Consider the following 18872-nt stretch of genomic DNA (forward strand, 5'->3'; position numbering starts at 1 on the left):
GAAAAACTTGATTATTTACTAATACAAATCATATTTTGCCTTGTGGCTCTACATTGTGTCTATGTTAATGTTTATGGACCGGCCCCTTTCACTTCCATGGTAAGTGCCTTCTTGTAACTGCAATTTTCTTTTTTGTTTAATAAATAAGGGATGAGCCGAAATACTTTTTTGTGGCAATCAACAGTATTCCACAAATGCTTTTGATTAAGCTTAACTTGTATTGAACCCAGAACTTTCCTTTAAGCTAGTTAAAAAGCCTGGTGAGACACTAGTATCCAAAGTGTTCTGTAACATATCCTTGTGACCATAATGCTAGTCTTTTCAAAAGGGTCCCTTTTTCTTTCTGTTTCTCTATAATTTGGGGCTATTGTACATTTTGCAGCAATACAACTGCCATCAGTGCTCTATGTGAGTGTGTGAGCAAGAGAGAGACAGGGGAGTCTCAGTATGTGTGTATAAGTGTACAGTAATGTAATCTAAGTTTTATAAAGGATTGACTCAGGCCCCTCATTAACAACACACTTTTAAGTACCACACAGTATGGTGCCTGCCTGCCCCTCATTACAGGATTGTGTGTGTGTGTGTGTGTGTGTGTGTGTGTGCGTGCGTGTGTGTGTGTGTGTGTTGGCTTTCTGCTGATTCTTGTTAGCATGGAACTCTTAGAGTCAGCTAGGAGAATTCAAAGAGACAGCTGGGGGAAGTTTGTGTGTTGTGTGGTGGGTGGGTTGTATATTAATCTGGAGAAAACCACTGGTTACATAATCAAAGTGAGATGATTACCCCTAGTTCAGTAGGACAGTAGGAGCAATCTACTGCTGAGAGCATCCTTGTATATCTAGTCTAGTCCACAACACTCAGTAATTGTGTGATACTGCATGTCTGTGAGAATTGATATACATGTTTCTTTTGGGCTTGTGTGGCCTAATGGTTAAAGCTCTGGGTGGATAAACAAAAGGTTGCATGATTAAACCCTGTAAGGGTTGATCCATGACGTATCACCATTGTGCCTTTGGGTAAAACACTTAAAGGTATAGTTCACCCAAAAAAACATTAATTTACCCTCATGTCATCCTAGATGTCTATGACTTTCTTTCTTCTGCAGAACACAAATGAAGATCTCAGCTGAGATTTAAGAAAATCTCAGCTCTGTTTGTCCATTCAGTACAAGTGAATGTGAATTGTGGGTAAGAAACAAATCAATATTTAAGTCCTTTTTTTTATACAAATCTCCACCTTTAACCAACACCAACCAGTAAGTGGCAATATGCAAAAATAAAGAAGAAGAATGTGGACGTGAAAGTGGCCATTTATAGTAAAAAAGGACTTAAATATTTATTTGTTTCTCACCAACACACCTGGAGGTGCATCCCAATCCATACACTTCTGCATTATTGTACGTAGGGTTGCCACTTTTGAAGTTGTAAAATAACAGCTGTAGCAGTTAAGAGTTATTAATAATAAAACATTTATATCCTTTCATATATGCTTAAATGAGAACTTTTGAAGTAAAAAATAAATCTTTTATATATACAAAATATCCATCCATCCATCCATCGTCAACCGCTTATCCTGTGTACAGGGTCGCGGGGGGCTGGAGCCTATCCCAGCTTATACAAAATATATTTATTTAATTTTTTTTCGATTGTTTATCTTCTTTATCTTATTTATGTAGACAGTACATTTTGGTTTGTGTAATTTTGTACATCTTATTGGACTTTTCAGATGGTCCCTTACCCATAGTAGGCAAACGTTCCTACTTATATCAACGTTAAATTAGCGATCTGGAAAATAAATTATGTAATGCCATCTGACTAGTTTAAACACAGGACAAATTAAATGTCCCATATTGATTAGAAATGGAACACATCATTTAATTTTTAAAAACGGGACGATCCTGTATTTTATGGGATGGGTGGCAACCCTAATTCTACGGCATGCTGTAGTGTGAGTAGTACGTTTACTCTGAAATGCAGCAAAAAATTGTTCTTTTAAGCTACACTATGTAACATTTTTCCCTCTAGTGGTTAAAAAATAAAACCGCTACGTGTCTTGTGGAAGAACATTGTTTTGGTAATGACGTAAGTTGAGCTTTTGCTCTTCTCCTCTGCACCGATGAATGGTCCGAGGCACCGGTACACATGGATACAGGACATCTTATCAGAGTGAATGAACATATAAATAAAGAAAGAATGGAAAAGACAGATATCTGAAAACATGTCATCTGAGCAGATAAGTGCCATATCTTATGCTGTCGTTTTGACTTATTGGAAACATTGATATTTTGAAATAAATTATGTTACAAAAGTTGGGCAACGTTCGTTAACATTAGCTATAATGATTGCTAGTCTGATAAGGTCAAACGTTGTAAAGTTTTTATAACTGCAGGATAGTCTGGACAAATAGACCACAATAGCAACTCATTTATAGATTGTCATTGTTACCAACCAGTGGTCAACATCATTTCAAGACTCACATGTCCTTGGCAAGCCTAGGACTAAAGGATTTAATTATATAAATGATTACTGTTATAAAGAAAAATACACACGTGTGCTAGCAAGTGAATATTTCTGCAACGATTACAGTAAAATTATTGTATTTCACACACACAGACATGAGTGTGTGTGTGATTACACAACTACACACAAACCATATCAATAAAATATCTTACCTGTTGAGTAAGAAAAAAGCCATCTTTGGGTCGCTTTTAAATCCTTTCAGATTTTGGAGTTGTCGCCACCTCTGAAAAGCCGATATTGATTCAGGTTTTATTACGGACTTTCCCTTTTTGCTTGTCGACTCTTCTCTGTTCTGGGTTTCTTTGATTTTACAACAGGTGGTTCCCTGGAGGTTTGATGTTTCGAATGACCCATGGTCAATTTTTCTTGATCGTTGTGACAACAAACATTCAAGTTCAAGCAACTCTTTCAGTAGCCAAAGCTTATTTTCTCTGTGTACGGATATGACGTAAACACACACGGGCGAATGATGTACTGTATATATGCAATTTCCTGTGAAATCCATCCCAACAGCTCTAAAATATAAATAATTATTCTAGGCTTATCAAAGTGTATTTGTGTAAAGGCATGGTTTGGAAGATAGATTTTTGTTGCACTCTCTCATTAATAAACTTTTGTTATTTTTTAACAAATTTTTTTTACATAGAGTAGCTTTAAGTACCCGGATGATGCACTTTATAAACCATCAAAATAGAGTGTGGAATGTTGAACACTTCATGCACTCAGTGCACATGGCTTGCCATATATAGCGGAAGGGACAGTGTTACCGGACCGTGTTGCTGGTCTGACAACACAGTTGTAAATAATGAAGAATGTAGCAGCTAGCAAAACTCCAGAGGAAACAGCACCTTACTAATGTGAGTTGAATGCTTTACCATTACCCCAAGCTGTGTGAATATGTACGGTGTTTGAGATACAAGTTTTGAACTGAGGTCGGCTAATGCTATAAAGCTAGTGGCAACACATCACGTGCGCTTGAAACGTCACGTTCGTCAGCCGTTAAACCGTGAACGCTTGCATGTAGTTAAAAAAAAAAATTCTATTTGGGACAATACTTCCATTTCATACACTACATGGCTGAGTGCATAGTGTATAGTGTGTCGTTTGGGACACGGCTATGGATTAAACCATTGGATTACTTTTAGTGCACCTTTATTTGATTTTTGGAGATTCCAAAAAGATTCTAAAGTTCTGGTCACCATTCACTTGCATTGAATGGACAAACAGCTGAAATATTCTTCTAAAAATCTTTGTTTGTGTTCTGCAGAAGAAAGAAAGTCATATATATCTGGGATGACATGAGGGTGAGTAAACGATGAGAAAGTTTTCATTTTGGTGAGCTATACCTTTAAACCCAGGTTGGCGCAGGGGGATTGTCCCTGTTATTAAGTGTTCTGTAAGTTGCTCTGGATAAAAGTGTTTGAAAATTGACGAAGTGAACCGGTCTTGTTTATTGTTTTATGATATGTTGCAATGGCTCTCTCTGCTGGTGGAAGTAAATCTCAGGCATAAAGACATACACAATCAATACAATAGGAAACCTTTTTGTTGTGGCACAGTGGCTGTTTCATTACAGACTCTGCTGTGTAAAAGAGTAATTATGACCAAATCAATGTCAATGACAAACTGAATTTTACTTAGGAGTAAAATTCTACCAGTGGCTTTCTCCCTGTAATGTGTGACTTTACTTCTTAATTCGTCAACAAGAGGGAGCTCTATGTCCTTTTGTATGATGACTAAGTTCTGTCTCTATATATGCATTGGCACAGTTCAGAGGGAAATACTAGCATACTTTACTGTATTTACCGCCTACTAATTAAAAAATAAATTATTTGAAGCATTGTATAGTATCTGTGTAAGAATAAACACTTCTTATGGGATATGCTTTATTGTCACGTGACCTCACTATATTCAGTGGTGTCCAGTTATCTCAAAGTACTGTTATTTAAAAATTTTAATCCAGTTTTGTGTAAAAATGTCCTACATTTTAGCAGTCCAATTTAGTAATAATTCAAAATCAGATTTGATTTAGCTTCTGATTCGTTTGTCATGCTGAAAACGAAAGGCCAAAAGTCAAGTGCATTCATTGTGGGACACAGTATCTTATGCAGTGTGCGCTGCCTGTATTCTTCACATTTATGCAAATGTAGAGAATCACCTAGATATTCTATGCATACAGAAATATCTACAGAGTAATAATTTGTATCCTCTCATGATATCACTGAGGAATAAGAACTATCTGCTGTTAAATGGACAGTTCACCCAAAAGTGAAAATTCTGTCGTCATTTACTCACCTTCATGTCGTTCCACACCCATATGATTAATGTTCTTCATTGGAGCACAAAAGGAGATGCTAGGCAGAATTTAAGCCCCAATCATCATTCCCTTTAATTGTATAAAAAGAATAACCTAACATCTCCTTTTGTGATCAGTGGAAGAAATAAAGCAATGTCGGTTTGGAAGAAAATAAGGGTGAGTAAATGAAGACCAAATAATTTTTTTTTAGGTAAACTATTCCTTAAACTTGAGGCGTTATTAATAATTCCTCTTTTGTGATGTGTGCCACCTGTAGGTCTCTGCTTCAACAGTTGCAAAGACTGCAAGCTATAGTGAGCGGGAAAGTGCCTAGATCCTACAAAATCGCCTCCACGCAGACTGGAACCTGCCTCATGGTATATACTGTGCACAAATATACTGACACAAACACAAGCACACAGTCACTTTCATGCATGCACACTGGTTCCAATACACACAAACAAATTTTCTTTCCAAACAAACCAGAGTGCTGTATTTTCTTAATAAAAATATTTAGTATTTTTTAGCCTATTTAGTGTAGTCTGACATGCTATGTATGTAGATGCTGGTCAGTGCTGCTCTAATAAGTGTAGTACAAGTAGATGAGGGCTTGCAGTGGGGCGGTGAGCTCACCGTGTGTGTGGTTCCTCCTCCTGGCCAGGTGGTGGTGCTGTGTTTTTTGTTGGTGCTGGGCTCACTGGCTCCCTGCCTGCCTGAGCTCTCCCTCTACTCTTCCTCCTTATCTTCATCATCCTCACACACGGTGAATTCTGCACCGCTGCCCTCAGGTGACCTCTACACCACCAGCCAGGGTATGTTTCATCCCTGCCCCTAAAATTTTAAACAAACTCAATCATTAATGAGGAGTGCACATGACATTTGACCTATATGATTTTATTTTGTGAGCAAAGAATTTTTAGGCTTATACAAATATATGGTAAAACAAGAAAGTGTGTTATGCGATGCTGTTTGCCTTCACCAAGGTGATGTGATGGCAAAGGAGTTAACATGGTAAACATACAGTATATATATTAAAATGCATTGTATTTAGGCAGCTAATAGCAGTGTGTCTTAGGTAGCACCTATTTAGTTCTTCCCACGAGAGACTGAAAGTGTGAGAGTCTGTCCGTCTGTCTAATAAGGGGATCTGTACTGGATAGTATTACTGGAGCTCCTGGCTGACTGTGACTATTCTCACCCTCAGATTACTGTCAGACATCATTGAGAGTCTTAGATTGAAATCATTACTTCCATTTGAGCTGATTTAACAATCCTCTTTCAACCTTACAGTACAGCACACACTGACACAGGCACACACATATAGCGGCACACACACACACAGAGACGTGTCTCTTTCGGCTCTATCAAAGCCGTGCTTGAAAGGGGATTCAAATGCCTCATCCAATTTCACAAGGGCCCTACATACTCGGTCCATGGCTGAAAGCTACTGGGTTGCTGTAGTAACCACAGATTATGGAACCCTTAATGCATGTTGGTTCACCTAAGAAAAAGATTTGCTCTGTCTTTCTCCCATAAACACACAGACATACTCACATAAGCTCTCTCTGCGTCAAAAACACAGTACAAGTTTAGAGACACATGAAGCAAATTGGGCTAGATATAGTGTGACTTTAGTACCAGTAAATGGTTTAACTTTCTTCTCCGTATGTGTGTTTGTGCAGTCCGCTCCCGCAGCCTGCTCTTCTATGACGAGAGTGGCCCAGTGGAGGACGGCTACAGGGGCATGTTGAGTGTGGAGAGGATGGAGAGGGTGCCGCAACATTATGTACAGGACCTGAAAGACACCCACGAGCAGGATAATTCTGCTGTTGTGAGCAGGTACCTGAGCCAAGCCCAACCAGAGCCCATAGGCTACAGCAACACATCAGCGGCCCCTCTCCGTTCCCCGGAACCACACTACCACTCAAGGTGAGACGCACACAGACAGCACTTCTTATACAGTCACATATAATATGTTTAATCTGAGGCATGTTAACAATTTCAAACTGTTTTTTTCGGTATCAGAAATCGTGATCCTGAGGGAGGAGCAGAATATTTCTGACCCCTCCATTGACCTTTGATGACCCTGCACTACACGGTGAACCTTATCTTTTCTCCCCATCATAAGAACCAACAAGTTTCATGACCATGGTCGAACCCATCTGAAATAGATTTCAATGATGTTCACCCACAGAACTGTGAGAAGACAAAACATATTTATCCATCCATCCATTTACCCATCATATATAAATTGGCTGCTGAAACGCCTCTTTACCAGCAAGCACTGAGTATGAAAGACTAAGAGAGGGAAAAAGTAGGCGGTTGTGGGCGCTGCTCTGTTTTATATGGATTTGAGCCTGCAGCTCTAAATCCAACACTTCATTATGCCGGGTGGGGGAGGGAAAGTTCATGAGTGTTTGTTTTGATTTTCCTAAAATGCCATGAGACTGTCCATTTAGAACATATCCTTACTTAAACCCCAAAGAGCTTATTTTCTATTAATGACTCTCTTTTTAACATCTTAATGTTTTCCAGTAGGTGTAATCACAGGTGCCTGACGTCCTTTGCGGTTTGAAGCTTTCTTTAACAGGATTTTCTTGCTTTGCCATCTTGGCTTTTTCCCCCTAATAAGTTAAAGCTGGATTGCACTTGTTTTGCACTAGGAAAACAAATTGATTTAAGTGCCTTCACATTCTTTTTCATGTTGTCATATTTATGATAATCCTAACAGCGTATTTTCTGTCATACATCTCTTTTTCTCTGCTTACTTTTATGTTGTTGTTATTATTATTATTAATATTATTACTTTTAAAAGGCAGAAGCTTTTGTACTGAATTTAAATTTTATCCATAATATATTTCTAGTATTTGCAGCATCCAAAAATAGCATATTTATTTTATGCACAAAAAAAGTACGATAGTTCTTGTGGTCTTTAAAAAAAAAAAAAAGAAAGATGATGTAAAGTTTACATGATCTTGATTTCATAACTGTTAAACAGTTTTTTTCTTTTATCTTTATTTCTGTGTAAAGAATGTCTTGTATATATAGAGAAAAATTAACAGGAACCATCAAATCATGTGCATGTTTAACCATGTTCAATTATATTTGAATAATTTTGTCAAAACTTGTTATATTTTCAATAAATCCACAATATTGGCCATAATAAAAAGGAGGAAAGTTTCAGAACATAGACTGAATGAAAACACCAACAAACAGTTATCACAAATTCCTTTTTCTGATAATGGAATATGCCTTTTAAATGTTTATTTAGACTGTCTTTAATGTGTACCTTAGAGAACTGTTTGACCACTGTAAAATTCACCACATGTATCTAGAAGTCAGTAGTGCAGTTTTTGTAAACATAAAAAAAAGACTCAAGAAAAAAAAAATCTTGTTATTTCATATATGTTGGTGTTTAGTAACAATTTGATCATATCAAATCAGTTTCTTTTGATCTAAATAATTTGTCTTGATGTCCTCTGTCACTTAAGTCAAATGTTTATTTTCTTTATTGTACTGCTAGAAATGACCACTGATAGTCAAAATATTTTAATACTTGAGTCAAGTGTTTGCCTCTAAATTATAGTAATTAAACTTGTGCCTGTCATAAAGGAATCTGTGACTGTCAGTTTAATAAAGGTATTCTGTGGTATCTGTGCCAAAACACAATGGAAAACTGGGTGTGACTGCTTATGAATTTGAAGAACTAGATAGCTTCTTATGTATGTGAAACTGAAATCAGTGCAGTTTAAAGATCTTTACATTTGTTTTATGACAACACCTTTCATCATGGCCTTTGTTACTGTGAGGATATTGTTGAGATTTGATTGTGTGTTTATTTGAATGTTTCAAAGATGCTAAATGGAAATCTTATGTCTTCACTGCACATACTGGGTATACAAATCTAGTATCAAACCTGTATGACAGAGTTTATACTTCAAATGTCATTGTTGCCTTTTTGCCTTTTGTAAATATGACTGATGTTAAATGTTGGCTGTAAATATGGAGGACGTATTTTTATATTTCCAATGCATTTTGGTAAGCACCATGCAGCTTGGGGGCATGTGATATAATTTTTATCTGTGTATGGATATTGCTGTAATGCTTCAGTGCTATATATCAAAGCTCTGAGCTCTTCTTCTGTCTAGCTATTTCTGTCTGTTCTTAAGTAGAATTAGAATGAAGCAAAATACAAAATTTGCAAATGCAACACACTGTCTCCTTGTGTTAACTTTTTGGAATCTTCTTAATGCGTAAAATAATTGTACATTATTATTATTATTTAACTTTAAAATGATGGTGGGTGGGAAAGGTTTGATAGGGCCTTTAAAATCACCATAATTCATTTTCAAGTTATGACCACTAGGAGTCAGCACACTACATGTCCATTACCATCTGCAGCAGTTCAGTACGTGATTTTCAGATAGTGTAGTTTTTCTTTTGGATAACATAGCTGTTAAGGCACCATGGTTAGGTTTTTTATAATGATATTGTATGTAAAAATTACTACACATTTTGCTAATTTATTTATGTTTATTCCTATTTTTTAGGTTTTATAATTTATAATTGTGATTATGGTATGTTTGAAATGGAATCTACCAATATCAGATAATTACAAGCACACTATCTAGTGCAATACTAATATTCTATTGTTCAACGGTGTAGTGTATACTGTGTGTTTGAGTGGATTAACAAAACTGTTTGATTGTTTTTAGCCTATTTATTTTATTTTATACAAAACAAGACTGAACAAACTTCAGTTCAAACAGGTACATTCAATTTAAAATGGAAATTAATGAACAGTAACAACAGCATGAGCCATTTGATGATCTTGTACCGAGGTGAGGCCTAAAAGACTTCAATTAAGACTTTAATTATAATTTTATTTTTCAGAATATTTGTTACATAAAACTATGTTGAAGCTGCAAAAGTAAACACTTCACTTTATAAACTTCACTTTATAAACAATGACTGAGTGTGTCCAGTCCTGTCACAGATCTTGAATCAAACAAAGTAAATCCACAGTGTTATGGCCCTATTAAAGATGTATGTGATTCAAAATCTATAGTCTAGCAATACCTCATTTCACAAACTGTATTAAAAATAAACAACCCACTTGTGCATTACACTATAACGCTTTGGGCAGTTTGTTATGAGGAAATAATTCTCCTCATGGGTCACACACTTTGGACATTTGTTCTGTGATTTCCATACTGATTCCAATTAATGACTAGGCCTCATCCAGTAATCTGAATCTACTAAACCTTGGAATCAATTATCCAGCAGTGCTATGACAGCAGACCTGCACACACATTCTAAATTAATATCATTGACTAAAAATCGCAAAACTATACATAACTTATTTTGCATGTGCAGTTAAATTGTGCTCTTTGGAGAACCAAAAGTTATTCTCGTGTCTTAATAATAACATTTGCTAGTAAATGGGTGCCATGTATTTTTTTTGCTCATAAAAGAACACTTATTTTAACATGAAGCTTGTGAAAAGGTAAAGTGAGAGAGGAGGAGGAGGAGGAAAAGGAGGAGGAAAGAAACATAGCATCACATGTTGTTGGCTGTCTTCCTCCTACACAAATATCCATAGTTCTCCGAACCAGTGTGAAGGCTTGTGCACACCAGTTATAGTGCACTATTGCTCTGTTTTTATTTTAGAAAAGATTACTCTTTTACCTGTAATACTTATTTCAATTGACTGCAGTATGACAACTTTTAATTCATCTACTCTAAATGAAGGCTTTACAAGGAATTATTAAAACAATTGCATTACCAGCAAGAGCAATGAAAGAAGGGAACTTGGGAAATGTATTGTTCCTAACAATCTGTCAACAAACAGTCAGTTCACACACACACACACTCACACACACAAAGCACGCCCCTCCCCAGGGAAAGGGGGGGGGGGTAGGTCATGCCGGTGGCCGGTGGCCAGTGCCTGAGGTAACGCCGGGAGGAGTGTGGAGCGGAGGGGGCCGGGGCCAGGCTAGAATGTCGCACGTTTGTTTTCATTCGTTTATTATTTATATTGACAAGCCGGTTCTTGCCTCCTCCTTGCCCATCTTAACCCCCTTACAACCTCATATAAAGATAGGGCTACTTATTTTTAGATTGCTTTCATCCAAATCACTAATTGTAAAAAAAATTATTACAGATCATAGTTCAGATTCACTCTGTTTGACTGAAATCTGGTTTAAACTAATATATTAGTTTAAATGAGTCTGCTACCCAAGGATTTTGTTGTAAGCATGAGCCTCGCCTAAAAGGTCAAGGAGGTGGTGTTGCTATAATTTACAATGATGTTTTTGGTGTTACTCAGAAGTCAGGATATAACTTCAATTCTTTTGAACTGATAATGCTTAATGTGACATAGTCAAATAAATACTCGGTCATCTTTTGTTCTTACTATATTCTGATTTCCTTAGAGAATTTGCAGATTTTTGAGCCTGTTTTCCCCCAACTTTATTTTTCTCCATTAAGCAACATCTTATGGTGTTTTGTGTTCCTTGCCACATTCATCTTAAACTTACTCACTGGGGGTCTAAATATAACTATAATTATTTTCTGTTATTTATTTTAAGGTGTAACTTACAATCACGTTTTATTATTATTGAATCACACTATTATGACTTGAATACATTACTACATTAAAGTACATTTTCTGTAAAGCTGCTTTTAAATGATTGTAGCGAAATACGCTATATAAATAAAAATGCCTTGACACACACACACACGCACGCACGCACGCACGCACGCACACACACACACACACACACACACACACACACACACGTTGGGTTTCCATGTTTTATGGGGACTTTCCATAGACATAATGGTTTTTATACTGTACAAACTTTATATTCTATCCCCTAAACCTAACCCTACCCCTAAACCTAACCCTCACAGAAAACATTCTGCATTTTTACATTTTCAAAAAACATTGTTTAGTATGATATATAAGGTGTTTTCCTCATGGGGGAAATTGTCCCTACAAAATCAACACACACACACACACACATACACACACACACACACACACACACACACACACACACACACACACACACACACACACACACACACACACACACACACACACTATAACTGCCACTGAAAACAAAATCACATGACTTTTTGCTTAATGCTATTGTACTGTAGAGTTTTACATTATATCACAAGGCTTTCACATGTACTGTGGGTTGTGCAGTGGGAGGGTCTCTTGCCACAGTGAGCTGTGCTTCTCTTCCAGAAAAAGGCCTACAAAAACACAAAATACAAATATTATTTCTCAACCCAGTATTAGGCAAGTGTTGCTATTAAGTGTAAATACAAGTGTAAATATGCAAATGAAGAGTGTTGACACAATGTTAAGCCTGGTCCTTGTTTGTAGGTATGTTGTGATGGTCTGTGCTAGTCAGAGCCAGTGTAAGATTAGTGGTGTGACAGCAGAGAGAGAGAGAGAGAGAGAAAAAGAGAGAGCCCGAGAGAGAAAGAGAGAGAGAGAGAGAGAGAGAAAAAGAGAGAGCCAGAGAGAGAGAGAGAGAGAGAGAGAGAGCCAGAGAGAGAACATTCTTTGTTTTGATTGGTTGATTCTGCAGCGGTAGTAAATATGGGAGGGATTATAGGTTTTCTCTCGTCTACTGTGGCAGCGGTGATAGTGCAGGTGGGCGGAGACTCTTGCCATATTCAGCTGTGCTTCACGGTGGTGGTCGGCTGTAAATTCATTCGAAACTGAAGGTAATGACAAGAACTATCACAAACTGCCCCCAAAAAACTATTCTGCACTATCTCTGCTGTCCGACCTCACCAAAAGCACACATACCCACGTAACTGCTGCACCTCTCAGCGTTACACTTTTTCACCGTTATTAACGGCCGTTTTGTAGTTGGACATGGCAGAGGCATCAGACTCGACCGTTGACGCTTCGTCTCGCGCAGCGCACAGCTCCGCAGACTCACTGACCATGCTCGTGATGCCGCCGACTTTGAAGGAAGTGGTAGAGGAGGAGGACGTGTTCCTGTGTGAAACCGGACAGACCAGAGCAACTTTAAAGCAGCAGGAGTATCCGGGGAACGGGACAGAGAGACTGGCGGTTAAGAGTGAAGGACTGTCTCCTGACAACCAGGCGGAGAGCAGCGAGTTCTTACACCTCACGGTCCGGAAGCAGGTGTCCTACAGGTAAATTCCACTCAAAATAAACAACTGGATCATTACAAATCAAGTAACGATTAAACATCTGATTACCTTCCAACCCAATTCTACTCCCAAGTGTGTCCATTGATGGGCCTTCCTTAGATATCTTGACAAATGACTATCACCTTATGAGAATTTTCTTGGTTACATTTTGGCATGTTGATGTTTTCTAAAGACATGACTGCCAGCAAAAGTGTAACTAACATATTCTTAATTTAACAACTCGCCGAACCAAGTCAAATGAAGGTTTTATTCAGCATGTTTATGTCATTTACGTTTATGTTTTGGTATTTCCTCAGTAAGTAATTATTAGAAATGTGCACCAAATTGTAATATTGAAAGGAGAGAGTGGTGTGAGTGTGAGTGTGAGTGTGAGTGTGTGTGTGTGTGTGTGTGTGTGTGTGTGTGTGTTTGTTTACATGTGTACTTGCTACTTGTGGCTCATTTTGCAAGTTTGATAGTAGTGAGAAACTGGTGAATGGTCATTGTTCAGCAGGCTGTGGTGATCCATGGCTCACTGATCTTCAGGGTCAGCTTGTCATTAATGTAAATTTAAATATCATTGGGTCAGATGCCTCAGTCTCCTTCCACATTGTCAATGTCATCCTCCTCCTCATTTATGCAGCTTTCATACACTGTAAAAAAATGTTCGTCATTTTATCAGTAAAAGACACTTGTTTGGTAAATGAGTAGTTACCTTAAAATACACGTACATTTTTTAAATTATATATTTAAAAAGACAATGGTTTAGTTTTACGGTATTTTTTTTAGATGTAAAAAGTATGATTTTCTGTATAAATAACAGTAAAAATGTATATTATGATTAACAAGAGAGTACATGTACTTTTTTCTGTAAATTATTCTTAAATTTACGGTAATATACAGTAATCAGGCGTTCCCAGATTTCACCGTGTGACGCATTACATTACATTATATTTCATGGGAATAGTTTCTTCTTATTTTTAATATCAGTTATGTACTTTGGGGTGTTCTGTTTTATATTTGATGTAGTTTACTGTATTAATTGAATTTCACATGTGTTACCCTGATGGTGTTTAACGTTTGTGTGAGTGACACTGAGCACTGTCTCATGTTTATTGGTCATTGCTCCTGGAAAGGCCTCTATTGATGAACTTCATGTCATCATATGCCCATCTGTAATTACTGGGGTGATTAACAAAGCGTTATAAAGTAAAAATTAGATTTTTACGGTTCATATATCACGTTTATTATTTAATAATATAAATGACGGTACTGCACCATAAAATATACAAGCATCAAAATTACATCCCGAAAAGCCTGAAACGTGGTTGCCTTATTTTTTAAGCTGAATTTCTGGCAACCAGCAACGTTTTTATAGGATTTTTGTTTCAGTGTAGGCCTGGTGAAGGGGTCTTGTGTGAGTATATTCAGTGACATCAACAATGTGCTTTTGTACAGAATGCCAAATCTAACCAGTAATCACAGTGTTTTTATTTGTGTTTTTGATTGGCTGAAGTTAGGTGCGTGTGTGTTGTGTGTGTTTACACAGTTTAGAAATATATGGGAGAGCAGGCTTGGATATTCAAGAAACGTAATCTGTTAAGTGCTCAGAGTTGTTTGTTGGGTTGTTGTTGTGCTTTTACTGAATTGTTTTTTATATATATGTACATTGGGAAATGCAATGACACATTGGGCGATTAAAAATGCATGTGTTTATGTGATTGTTCCTAGCTCACTCTTTGCTCTCTCTATATTTACTGTGGGCCAACCACTGAACTTGTTATTACCATAAAAAGTCACAAAAAATATTTAATGTAGTAATACTCATGTTGAACTAACCTAGATCTGACCATGTTGAAACTATCTAATAATCAAATAGTAGTATGGAAGAAAGTGAAGGCTAATAAATTAGTCATCTTTAGTTGTGCAACTCGTTTTTGTGTTGGATATAGGTTGCACCACCTAAATGTAGATAAGGTTTTATGGCCTTTTACTGCTTTGTTCTGGGAAATGTAACTTCGACATTTCAGTGGCGCAAAGACAAGGTTAAGGTGGGAAGCATTACTGGAACTCTTAGCGTTTTGTGTTCTAAAACACAAAGAGGAAGTACAGGAATTAATCAAGCGTTATGCTAAATCTGCATCTAGAGCACTGTCTGTTTTTCTCAACCGCAATAATGCAGTAGATTTGCTCTAATCTCAGATGAAACCAGGACCAGCTGTGCTGATTATGTAATAATGTTCAGGGTTTTTATACCACGCAGTGTTAAGTGATGTGACCGCAAATGTGTGTAAAAGTGAATGTCTTTTGTGAGTCTGCTGGTGGACAGGTTCTTCTTTGATCTAAGTGTGTTATGTAAGAGGATGAGGGACATTAGTGTGGAATCAGAGATGGTTTTACAGTGTAAAAAGGACTGAGCCAATGCCTGTATGACCCTGATGCCTGGCAGGACAGATTCTTACAGGTAGGTTAAAAACCTAGAGGACACACACACACACACACACACACACACACACACACACACACACACACACACACACACACGAGAGAGAGAATATCAATGCATGGTTTTACAGTGAGAAAGAGGATCACCACTGAAATAGTCAATAATTGGCGGAAACACAATAACTACCATTATGTCCCTGTAGCCGTCCTCCTCAGTGTTGTTGTTCTGACCTCAGTTATGTGTTTGGGGCAGTCAGCTGTCGATCATCATCATTCTAGCACTGATTAGAGTGGGAGTCAATTAGCTTCTAAAGAACTAAATATGTGGACAACGGCCTGCTCCCACATTAACAAAGCAAAAACGCAATATGTGGCCACCTAATCAAGATACAATCATTTTTTTTGCTTTTTTTGGTTGTTGCTGTTTTTATGTTTTGGGCTTTATTTTCAAACGTAAATGTCTTTCGCAATGTTACAATTTGATCTGATCTCAGTGCTTCTGCAATCTTTTTTTTTCATAAATATTATCTTATGCATATAATTAATGGTCAAGACGCTTTGTGTCTATGTGCAATTTAGACAATGGTTTAAATTAGATTTTAGACTTGCACAGTTGCAAAGAAGATTGTTGTCTCACCTCTCACTTAATGCCACTCTATGAAAGATTGTTTTGTTAGAAATGAAAAAAAAAAAGTACACCAACAATTCGTCTTCCAAACCATGTTTTTGCATTACCCAATTCACTATGGCAGTTTTTCCCAACCACTGGGCCACGGCACACTAGAAAATGCTTAGACCTAAACACAAACAAGTTCTTTTATTACTTTCTGCTATCAAAGCAACTGCAAGCTTTTTTTTTCTCTCTTCCAAATACAGGTTTTCAAAGTTTATTTTGCACACCTCCTGCTTTTTTTATGTGGCAAACTCGTAAAATCGCCCCCTCTGTGATGCTTTCTGCAACTCATGTCATGTGGAGGGCAATGCGGCGCTTGACGCTGGCGTTGAATGGAGCGTTGATGCCTCGATTCAACTCATGGGAAATGCGCTTTATAATGACAAAAGCACATTATTGAAACTCAAAATTAGTATTATTTGTCTATTATTGTGGTCTTTTCTGATAAATGCCATGCTCTGCAAAAATTATACCATAGATCTAGTGTTGTCAAAAATACCAGTACTCCGGTACCAAGTCGGTACTCAAACAAAAAAATTTCTTACGATACCAGAATTTCTAAAGGTACCGGGTCTACCCGGTTCCCAATCAGAGTCGGGAACTTTCCAACACTCACAAGCAAAAGATGATGACAAGCAAATTAGCTGCTGCTGCGGAGTCTCAACTTAATCTTGTCGAAAAGAAAAGTGGAAAAAGCCAGGTTTAGAAATTCTTTGTATTTGAGGCTGATGAAAAGGGAACATCATTACAGAGCGACTTACAGAGCACATATTACAGGGACAATCCCCCCGGAGCAACCTGGAGTTAAGTGTCTTGCTCAAGGACACAATGGGGGTGGCTGTGGGAATCGAACAGCGACATTCTGATTTACAGTTATATGCTTTAGTCCACTACACCACCACCACTCCATAAAACTTATTTGTAAACGCTGCTTTCACAATTTTCTGACGAAAGGTGGAAACACATCAAACTTAATAAAGCACCTGAAAGACAGACACCTGGATTTATTCAAGCAAATATAGCAGGTGAGTTTAAAAGCATATTATCATTTGCTTTAGGGCTGAAACGATTAGTCGACATTATCAGCAACGTCGAAAAGAAAAAATTGTTGAGAATTTTTCGTTGTCTAATAGTCATTTGATCTCATTTAACGTAACATGAAATCATATTAAACTGTAACGATGAAGCCCCAGAGCAGCGCTGCAGTTCACACCTGATGGAGGAGAAGAATTACACAGATCACGGTCCAGATTCACTCTAAACTTTCACATCTTCATTTTATGTAGATCCCAAAGTATTAGGGAATTATAAAAAAAATATTAATTATAATAAATTCAGAAGCACTCTCGTTGTGGAGTAAACGGAGCCGGAGCTCTTTAAAGGAAACATGCGTTACATCTTAAATGCAGTTATTTTAATGTGTTATAGCTTTATTAAAGTTCAAATAATACAGAATCAGCTCATGTTAATAACTATAAATTCAAAAACTGGCATTTCTCTGTGTGGGAAGCACCTCTTCAATGAGTTGCGCGAATGTCCCGATCTAAGGGGGAGAGATTGAAACTGCACCCGGCTGAGAGAGTCTCTGCCTCGGGGACGCTCATCCCTCGAGCGCGGAGTCTTAATGCAGCTAGATTAGAACGCGATGGCTCACGACTTATTTAATCATAATATATGTCACTTTGCGTCTATTATTGTGAATGAAAATTGGCAATATGGAGCTTTATTAATACGAGAGCACTTAGTTTGGAAGTTGTTTTTTATTCATTCTATTGTATGCTTGTTTATTTAGTATTTTATTTAGTACTTGGTATTTTATTGGACCGATAGTTAGCCAGGTAGCTGTCTTAGTATGGTAGTTCGTTAGATCGTGTTAGCCACTCTAATGGGGATTTTTATTATAATCTGTGGTACTGCAGTGCTTTCAATTTCATTTTCGAGGAAGGAAGGACGGACAATGGAAACCTTTTTACTTTATGCTGGTAACAATGCCAATCTCTTAACCAATTACTACCTTGGTCTATTTGCCTGCTAGCAAATTTATAATAGTTTCCACCGTTTGATTTTATCTGATATGATTAGCAATCATTATGTCTAATGTCATTAGGGCTGTCACAATTATTACATTTGGTTAATTGGATAATTGTCAAACAGATGATTGCGATTATGATGATTAATTGTCTGCTTTATGGTGTGACGATTAATTGTCTTGTTAAGGGCTTTCACGATTGATTGTCATATAAATTGTCATATTTTTAAGATGTGCTTTTTTTCTCTGTGTGTGCTACATACACCTTAAGAAGTCACTTTTACAAATTTAACTTCAAATATATAAATCAAAAAATAAAATTGGAATGAACAATGATTGCCTTTTAAAGGGGACCTATTATGCAAAATTCACTTTTACATGGTGTTTGTACATAAATGTGAGTGGAAACAGCGTGTCAAAATGAATGGTTTTCATGACATCATGTTAGAGCAGGCCTTGCCCACGACTGGTGACAGACTCCACCCTATAATCATAGAGCCTCCCCTGAGTGATCTACACACAGTCCGCCATGGTTTTCTGCGCTGGAGCTGATACAGTGAGAAGAATAATGTCTCAGCTTCGTAAGCATCATCAGTGTTCTGTTGTTGGCTGTAAAAGTGAACATGAGTCTTCATGTACTCCCTGCATCAAAGCCACTAAAGACACAGTGGACAAGTTTTGTTTTTGAAGGAAATGTGCCCCAAAGCATACAAAAATGTATGTATGTTT

General features: G+C 37.4%; 1 protein-coding gene across 1 annotated transcript in view; it reads left to right on the forward strand.

Moving 5' to 3' along the window:
• Positions 1-9015, forward strand: part of LOC127622236 (cyclic AMP-responsive element-binding protein 3-like protein 1) — a 47107-nt gene extending 38092 nt beyond the window's left edge. Inside the window, exons 9-12 of the mRNA XM_052096306.1 lie at positions 5090-5189; positions 5474-5624; positions 6495-6741; positions 6838-9015. Of these exons, the coding sequence (XP_051952266.1) occupies positions 5090-5189; positions 5474-5624; positions 6495-6741; positions 6838-6874 (535 nt within the window). The 3' untranslated portion in view covers positions 6875-9015. The remainder of the gene's footprint in view (positions 1-5089; positions 5190-5473; positions 5625-6494; positions 6742-6837) is intronic.
• Positions 9016-18872: the final 9857 nt, after the last annotated feature.

Source organism: Xyrauchen texanus, chromosome 1 (genome assembly GCF_025860055.1).
Source record: "Xyrauchen texanus isolate HMW12.3.18 chromosome 1, RBS_HiC_50CHRs, whole genome shotgun sequence".
Taxonomy (NCBI): domain Eukaryota; kingdom Metazoa; phylum Chordata; class Actinopteri; order Cypriniformes; family Catostomidae; genus Xyrauchen; species Xyrauchen texanus.